The sequence below is a fragment of the Trichosurus vulpecula genome, chromosome 5 (genome assembly GCF_011100635.1).
Source record: "Trichosurus vulpecula isolate mTriVul1 chromosome 5, mTriVul1.pri, whole genome shotgun sequence".
NCBI lineage: Eukaryota > Metazoa > Chordata > Mammalia > Diprotodontia > Phalangeridae > Trichosurus > Trichosurus vulpecula.
The window spans coordinates 105,328,999-105,337,751 of record NC_050577.1 but is presented as its reverse complement, the minus strand read 5'-3'; the positions used below and the strand labels follow the sequence as shown (position 1 = coordinate 105,337,751).

Genomic DNA, 8,753 nt, shown 5'->3' with positions numbered 1-8,753 from the left:
TTTGGCATCTCTTCCAACTTATTCATCAGCTTGTTGCACTGTGCCTTTTTCAGAAACATAGATGCCATCCAAAAATTTTCTGATAACCTTGCTTTTGACTGTTGTGGCCTGTTGGATCAGGGCAGCTGAGTTCGAAACAAGTTCAATATCATTTCCTTCAAGAATTAACTCATCTTTTTGGGCTTGAGAAACAGCACAAGCAACACCTGGTCTCATGTGCACTCTTCGGATATATTTTTCACCCAAGAAATTTCTAATTTCAACAAGTGAGCCATTCTCTTGAATAACAACATTGATGGGGAAGTAAGCATACACAGACCTCATCTTGTAACGAAAACCCAGGGTAATGCCTTTGATCATGTTTTGTACATGACTACAGATTGTGTGCACAGTTACAAGTTCTTTTTGATTTCCCCACCATTTGTCCACCCAGAGCCTCTTTTTCTTCTTTCCAAGGAGACTGAGCTCAACATTGATATGGTTGAAATCCCTACGGAGGATTCCTCTGGGCCCCTTCACAATAACTGTCCGACCCTTAGAGAGATGTCAACATTTTCTGGGATGTCGACCATCTGGTTGCTTAGAATGGTCTTCATTCTGGTAGCGAATGGGCCAAAAAGCCAATTACTATTTCTCCTAAAGACTGGTGGCAACTGGAACCTGTCAATTTTTTATAAGCTATTTTCCTGAGGTACTTATAAAGTGGTGATCACTTGCTTCATCTGAATTGGTCTGTTGCCACAATATTCATCAAAGATAGAAATGTACCATTCTTGGTAACAGAATGTTACAAGATGATAACGGCCGCCTGTGTTCCCCTTTTCATTCCCTACTTCCTAGATCTCTCTCCCATTGCATAAATGCCCTGGAAACCATATTCCATTGAAATCACTTCCTTGAGCAATTTATATTAACTTATCAGAAACTGTTCCCTGTTTATAAGGTCAAAGATGGAGTCTAGATCCTTACCTGACCCTAATTAGTTCTCTACTTGTGATGCCTAAGTTGAGGAGGAAGTGAGTACTGGTTTCCTCTCTTCTACAAAAAGCAATGACCACTAAAGGGAAAGAGAAAGGGAAGGAGGAAGGGGAATGGGAAGGGGAATGAGAAAGAAATAAGCATCTGTATAGTGCCTATATACATATACATTTACATACACACATGTGTGTATATATATATATATATAGATAGATAGATATAGATATGTGTATTTATATGTAATTTTGCACCCTAAATCCATCAGTTCTCTGTAATGGATAGCATACTTTATGAATGATCATTCTCTTTCCTACAGTAGGCTTCTTGTCTTCTTCATGACATCATGAGAGTGTTCTTCATTGACCCTTTTCTTTCTCTGTATGCTCTCCCCTATCAATCTTACTCACTCACAGCTCTGAGTCCTATCTCTATGTACTTAACTCATGAATGTATAGCTCTAGGCTTGACTTCTCTTCTTAGCTCCAGATGTGCATTGCTAATTTTCTATAGGGCATTTTATTTGTCTATCTCTTTGGCAACTCCATCTTAGCATGAAGAATGCCAAGGCTTCTTCTGTTGAAATTACAGTGAATTACAGAATCCATCCAGAACCCTCTTTTCTACCCTTATCTTTCCCTTTAACCTGCTCTTCCTCACAACCTTACTATTTCTGGCTTGGCATTTCCCCTGTTTCCCATGTTTATGATCTTAGCATTATCTTTGACTCTTCATTAATCTCATGTTTTATATCCAGCCATTAAGTCCTGGCAGTTTCACCTTTTCATTTCTCTCACCTCTTAAGTACTCCTTTCTATACTGCTTGCTGTCATTCTAATATGATTCTCAGTACTACCTGTTTAGATCCTTGAAATAGCCTCTTAACTTTTTAGTCTCTCATACCACTGACAGAAAAAGTTTTCTTATGTTTCAGTCTGGCCATATCATTCGTAGTCTTAGAAGTCTTTAGCGGTACTCTTTTGTTTCATGAATAAAGTCTGGACTTCTTTGGCTTGCATCCAAGACTCTCCACATTCTGGCACTATCTTACCTTTCCTCATTTATTTCATCTTGTTACCCTCAAGGCATAGTATGATCAAGTCATAGTGGTTAGCTTTCTGTCCCCTAGGTGTGTCATGGATCCTTCTTTCTTTGTTCCTTTGCTCATGGTGCTCCTGATGCCTGGAATGCCTCTCCTTCTTTTCACTTTTTGGGTCCCTACCTATCTTTCATATACAATAAAAATGCTACTTTCACCATGAAATCTCCTGTGATTCTTCTCAATTAAAAAACCAACCTTCTCTCACCTCATACTTTGCTTTATAACCTTCAGATGCACATATTTATTGTTTAATGTTGTGTAATATAGTTATCTGTATTTGTGTCTTCTCTCTCACTTGCCTGTAAGCTCCATAAGAGCATAGACTGAGTCTTAATCTAAACTTTGTATTCCCCCTAGTACTTAGCACATGACATACAGCTCTGCACACTGCACATTCTGTATTGATGTATGGTGGATGAATGAATATGGAATGAATGAATACAGTCATCGAATGGAGGATGAAAGTAATAAATTCATCAATATTTATTAAGTGCATATTCTATGCCATTCATTGTGTTAGGTGGGGGAGTAGGTAAGATTGAAGAGCTGAGGATGACTCCTAGGTGGTAAACCCAAATGACTGGGAAAATAGTGGCACCCTTGGCAGAAATAGGAAAATGAATGGTTAGAGGGAGGAAGATGTCAAGTTCAATTTTGTACACACTGAATTTGAGATGCTTATGGAACAAACAGATGAAAAACCCAACAAGCATTTGGAGTTGCAGGTTTGGAGTTCAGGGGAAATGAGGCTGGATATGTAAGTTTGAGAGTTATCTGTATAGACAGATGATAATTGAATCCAAAGGAGCTGATGTATCACAGAGAGAGAATGCAAAGAGAAGAGAGAAGAGGAATCAAGAAAGCAATCTTAGACATCATTTAATCCAGTGCTTCATTTTATAGATGAGGGGACTGACACTCTGAGAGTTTAAAGTATGTTCTGGATGGATTCTATAATTCATTGGAATCTCAATACAAGAGGTTTAAGATCTGTGGCACCCAGTTGAGTGAGATATCTCCATCCCAAGGTGACACACACATTCTGTAATCTGCGAAAGATGAAAATCAATGCATACCTATCCTTTGTTTATAGTCTTATCTGTATCAAAAGGACACATTCTTTATTCCAACATTACATGTGTGAGTTAAGGCCACTTTAATTTTCAATGATATATTGTCTCTATGAATTCATCTCCATTTGTTCTTCAATGCCAGAGGTGGGGAAATGCACCTTTATATTTTAAGGATACTCAGAACCAGAAAACCTGTCACATTTCAGATGGAAAGCTGCCTTTCTGATCCCTAGCTACTACTTGGGAGTATTTATTTTTCTACGACTTTATTCTGGCAGAGGAGAATTTTAGTGGCTTCATTAACAATTGGAATGCAAATATCTGTCTCTGCTGTCTCAAATACAGGGATTCTTGACCTGTGTTTTGTGAATTAAAAAAAGTGTATGTTGACAATTGTATTTTAATATGATTGACTCCCTTTGTAATCCTGTATATTTTATTTTATGCATTTAAAAATTAATTCTCAGAAGGAGTATGCAGGCTTCACTAGATTGCCAAAGGGGTCTGTGACCCCAGAAAAAAATGTTAAGAATCCTTGTTCTACTGCCACATTAAATATCTGTAAAACTGGTCAGAATCTTTTCCTACTCACCTTCTTGAATCTTTTGCCTTTTGCCCAAAGAGATTAATTAACTAAGAAACTATTGGAATTAGCATACAGGGTCTCCAGAATGATCTCAGAATTTTTTTAGCTTTTTTTTTCTCCCCCTACTTGGCAACTTCAATGTCTCTAGGTATCCTGAGTAGGAATGAATGATTTTTCACTTAGATAACATCAACTTTCAAATCAGGAGCACATTTAAGAATTCAATTCAAATCGTGTTTAGAATATTTCATATCACATAGGTATTTTTAAAAAATGACCAGGTCTAAATGCCTTACCACATAGCATGTTTGTTAAATGCATCAAATACCAATAGATAAGACTTTATTTAGAATCATGGAATTTTAGAGGTAGAAGAAACACTTGAAATTATGTGGTTCAAGCCCCTGATTTTACAGATGAATAAAAAGAGGCATAGAAAAATTAAATGACTTGTCATATATCCCTAGTTAATTGGGCCCACTCTCTGCAGCAATTGGAATAAGGACTCTCTGATTTTCAGGAGTTTAAAATGAGAAAGATGATCAATTTCTCCTACTCATTTCAATTTCTTCTTTTGGGGACAAATACCTCCTCAAATATGGATTATGTGATCACCCACCCTCCCCATTAAAGAGGGGAAAAAGAAAACTATACACAAGAGTTATGTGTCCCAAAGATATTTATTAAAAGAATAATCCAATATAAAAAGAATATTGTATTCTGGAGATGGGAGTGGGATGCTGCCAATCTGCGCCCAAAGTGGGATGATGGTGTGGCAATTCCCTTATTGGGGTGGTGATAAAGCAGTTCCAAAGATGACTTCTCAGCTTTCCTTTTTTATATAGAATAAGTCCCACCTCCAACTGTTAGAAATGCTTCTTCTTTTGTAGTGTTCCAGGATGCTATGGGGGAGCAAGGTGTTATCTGCTACCTCTTCTTCCAAATTGAAGTTTTGGGATCTTTGAGCTCAGTAATTGGTTGAAGGGAATGAAAGTTGAGATTCCAATGAGATTGGAATGTTTCATGATTTGCTCAAAGTTAGCTAAAAAAGAGGATATAGACAGTCTTAAGAGTCCATATGTCAGGTACTGTGAGGCCATTTGGGGCCAGAGGAACATTTATTTATGAACTTATTAGGGGGAAAGGGAGGAAACCTCAGATTTTAGGAGTGAAAACAAAAAGAAGTCCAGAAACAATGAACACTTATAGAACACAAGCCAATTTTTGATATGAACATAAATTTTCCCAGGGAGTTCAGTCTTCAAACTTGCTTGATAAGCACCAAGGTTAGTAAAATGAACTTTGGTCTTTCTCTCAGAGTGAGTATCTATATCATGAAGGCAGAATTCATGATTTCAAAGAAAATCATGAATATGCCTGAATAGTTCAGAATCGCAGGATATAAGGAATTCTCTAAGTAGAAGGCAGATGAATTAAAGCATTTATTCAAGCTCCAAAGTAGCAGACCCATGGACTAATGTCCCCAATTCAATATCCTGGCCAAAAGCTTCCAGGCCCAATAAGTCTACCTCACAATAGTAACCAGGAGGTTACAGAAACACATTATGACAGTAAGCCAAATCATATTTGTGCTTTCCCCCATGCTAGGGCCCTCCAGTAAGAAGATTACCCACTGGCCTCAAGCCCTTGCTCGGCACTCTCCAGTCTGCACATGGGTCAGTCCTGCTCTCAGTAGCACCTGCTGCTTCAGCTTCTTTTGCTTTGGCTTCTGCTGCTGCTGCTGCTGCTTCCACTGTACCTCCTTCTCCTGCCTCCACCACGTCTCAATCTCCAAGCTGTGTTCTCTCTTTTTATACAGTCATTAGATGTCATCCAGTGGACTAGAATGGTCATCTGAGAGACCAGAACTTAGGTGCCTACTATTGGCTCTGATCTTAGCAACTCCTCTTAGGACCCTGGGGGCTTCACACCCACATCAGCTTAGCACCTAGTAGCTAGGGGTTTGGGCCTACTTGGGATCGAAGATATAATCAGACCTACCTGCATTGGCCCCACCTGGAGCCTCACCTGAAGCCTATTCCGATGGGGGGTGGGGTGGGGAAGATCTTTTCATTTACTGATTGCCTTTACAGTATCTAAAGCCTTAAGGAAATTTTTATGGGTTTTCCCCTTGGATTCTATATATGAATGCTAACTGATTCTGTAGGAAATGGAGAATAACTTTCCAATACACATAGACTCTAATGAGAAAAAATGACTTCAAGTATTTATATCTGTTTGACTATATATATTCCATAGCAAGATATTTATGTAGCTACTCTAAGTTTCAGATATTCTGTGAATCATCGGTTCATTCAAAACCATTGCTCATTATACAGGACTAATTATATATAGCTAATAAGCAGCAAAATCTGAGTGCTTTGGTGCTATATTTTGGTTAGTGAAATCCTCAGTGCTTCTCAAAGTATGCAACAAAAGTTTTATTAAAAAGCAAGAAGTATTGGAGAAATATCTATAAACATAATAGTGATGCCAAATTCCACAAAGTCCCACAATAAATATTAAAATCTTAGTGTGATGATTCTTTTTATATTGGAATTTTAGATGAGCCAACCTGCTGTTCTCTACTTTCTCAACTGACACCATTGCTGGGTTGTTTTCAGAGGCAAACTCCTTTGCATAGCTTGGCTATCAGGCGTGGCTCTGTTTTGTTTCTAGTTGGTGAATCTTCATGTCCTTTCTGAGCCATCAGGGGATTTATTAATTTGTCTGGGTATCTATGGTGCTGGGGTGGGGGGAGTAGGAGGACATTAAGAACATTGTTCTTTGTCTGGGGGTGATGGCTCTCACTGACTCTAGGGATAGTAGAATTTTAGAACCAGAAGATGCCACTTTGCCTGAGAGTCAGATCAAGGGTTCCTTTTTCTTGAATTTTATCTTTTTCATGCATACAGACTCTATTAGAATTCATCTTCTTCTCTAGAGATCTGTTTTTGTATCTGAATTCAATGGGAAAGAAGAAGGAGAAACAGAGAGTTGGGTGTTGGAAAAAATCATTTATGGCTTTCCTATTGTGGTTGAGAATCCCTCTTGTTAGAGACTACACTGCCCCCCTCCCATCCAGGTATTGACAAAGGACTAAGCATCCTATTATTCCTCCTTTTATTTTCCTTAAGCACTTGGGTGGGATTATGAAATTAACCTAAAGCTGTCAATAATCTCTGTTAATTATTCATCTCCTCTCCAGTGGGTGCTATGACTATCAATTCATAAAGCATAACAGTCCTGTGCCTTATCTACAATACAATTAAAGTGGATGACTAAAGTCAGAGCTCAGTGAGGTACAGAAGAATCTTCATAGTCCATAGCTCCATAGTCAGAGGACTGAATTCAAATGCTTCCTTTGATGCTTAATACCTGTGTGATCTTGAACAGCTCCTGGGCTCCCATTTTCCTTTTTGTTAAATGAGGTTGTTGGGCTAGTTGTCCTTTAAAGTACCTTTGAGCTGTAGGTTTATCAACCCTCTCTCAGCCAAAGCAGAAGTGGACTCTTGTGACTTTCATGTTGGAGTTTGTAAATAGTCTCAGTATGGCCAAATTAATGGTTTTCCTTTAAATATGATTTTATTCACATGTGACTAAAGGCAATGGGCAGGGAATCAGAAATTTTGCTGATGTCAAGGACTTCTTCCAGGGATTGGGAGTTTGTGTTTTCATGGACACTGAGGTCCATACAGAGTCAGTGATAAGTTTGGACTTCACCAAGGTTAGATTCACTGGAGGGAGAGGGAAGAGAGAACAGGAAATGGGTTGAATCGGTGTCTTACACTAATTGGATTTCAAAGCTGCAAGGCACCAAGACTTTTTGTCAATAATGGAATAAAGGCTGAGAGGTATAAAATAACTTGTCCAAGTTCACAAAAGCAAGCAGAACCAGAAATGCAAGTCTTCTGGATCCAAATCCAGGGTTCTTTTCATTACATCATACTACCTCCTTAATTTTTGCCAAGCAGAAAGTGTTATGGGAGAGGAAGAGACAGAGGAGGAAAATGGTGAAATAACCGGTCCTGAGACAAATTGAAAGACAGTGAAGTTCTTTTCTTAAGACGTGGGTGGAAGTTCCCAAGGCCTAACATTTCAGCCTCCATTTTTTGATCTGGAACATCCCAAGGAATGCCCGCTTTAGCTTCTGGTTCTCTAGGATTAGAACAAAGGTTTGAATAGAGGCATAAGCAATGAAAATCAGTGTCACAGTTATCCCTGGCAGCTTGGAGTTTGGAAAGAAATGACTAGACATAATAAGAAGGAGAATAAGAATGTATCCAATGAAGAGGAAGAGAGAAGAGAGGATGACTTTGGTGGCTTTCACATGGGCCCTGGTGCTCAGGTCCCTCGTGCCAGTGTCATGATGCTGCATCTGCTGGATATGTCTTATCAGGGAGAGGATGAGAAGGACAGAAGAGGTCAGGGACACAGAGAAGGGAATGACTGACCAGAGAGCACCAAGAATATGTATGACATAATACTCAATTTTCCTTCTTTTGTCATCTTCAGTGCAGTTTTCTGAGAGTTTCATTTGACAGAGGTCAGAATAATCACTGAATTTCACGATTAGTGCCACTATGCTGAAGAAGGAGTAGAAACCAGAACCCAGAAGAATCCAGATGACCACACGGGAAACCCTCCACTTGAGCCAGAGGAAGACATAGTGAGAGAAATTGGCAATCTTTAGGCAGTATAGGACACTGAGGCAGGTCATCAGACAGATGCTTAAGTTATTGATAAATGTCCATAAAATATCGATAATTTGCATGAATGTGCCTACATCCTGTAAATGGGGATAGAACATGGTTAAAACAGTATCAAACATTAGTATCCCCTGAAGGATGATCCTGGAGAGACTTAGGTTCAGGATGATGAAGTCAGACAAAGAAATCTTCCTGCTCTTGACCCAAGTGAGACAGAGCATCAGTCCAGTGAAGCCATTTATCCAAGTCCCCAGAAAGAACTCACTGAGGGCCACAAAGAAAACCACCTGTTGACTTAAAGTCAGCAT

The 8,753-nt window shown here is 39.0% G+C and overlaps 1 protein-coding gene and 1 pseudogene across 1 annotated transcript; both read right to left on the bottom strand.

Moving 5' to 3' along the window:
* Positions 1 to 18: 18 nt before the first annotated feature.
* On the bottom strand, positions 19 to 596 carry LOC118852088 (annotated as a pseudogene).
* Positions 597 to 7,826: 7,230 nt separating this feature from the next.
* LOC118849772 (taste receptor type 2 member 3-like) lies at positions 7,827 to 8,753 on the bottom strand. The gene has a single exon (XM_036758738.1). It carries the CDS (start codon positions 8,751 to 8,753, stop codon positions 7,827 to 7,829), a length of 927 nt encoding a protein of 308 aa, XP_036614633.1.

Excerpts from the sequence above, each read along its gene's own strand:
- LOC118849772 (XM_036758738.1), bottom strand. The coding sequence starts at position 8,753 with ATGCTGACTTTAAGTCAACAGGTGGTTTTCTTTGTGGCCCTCAGTGAG.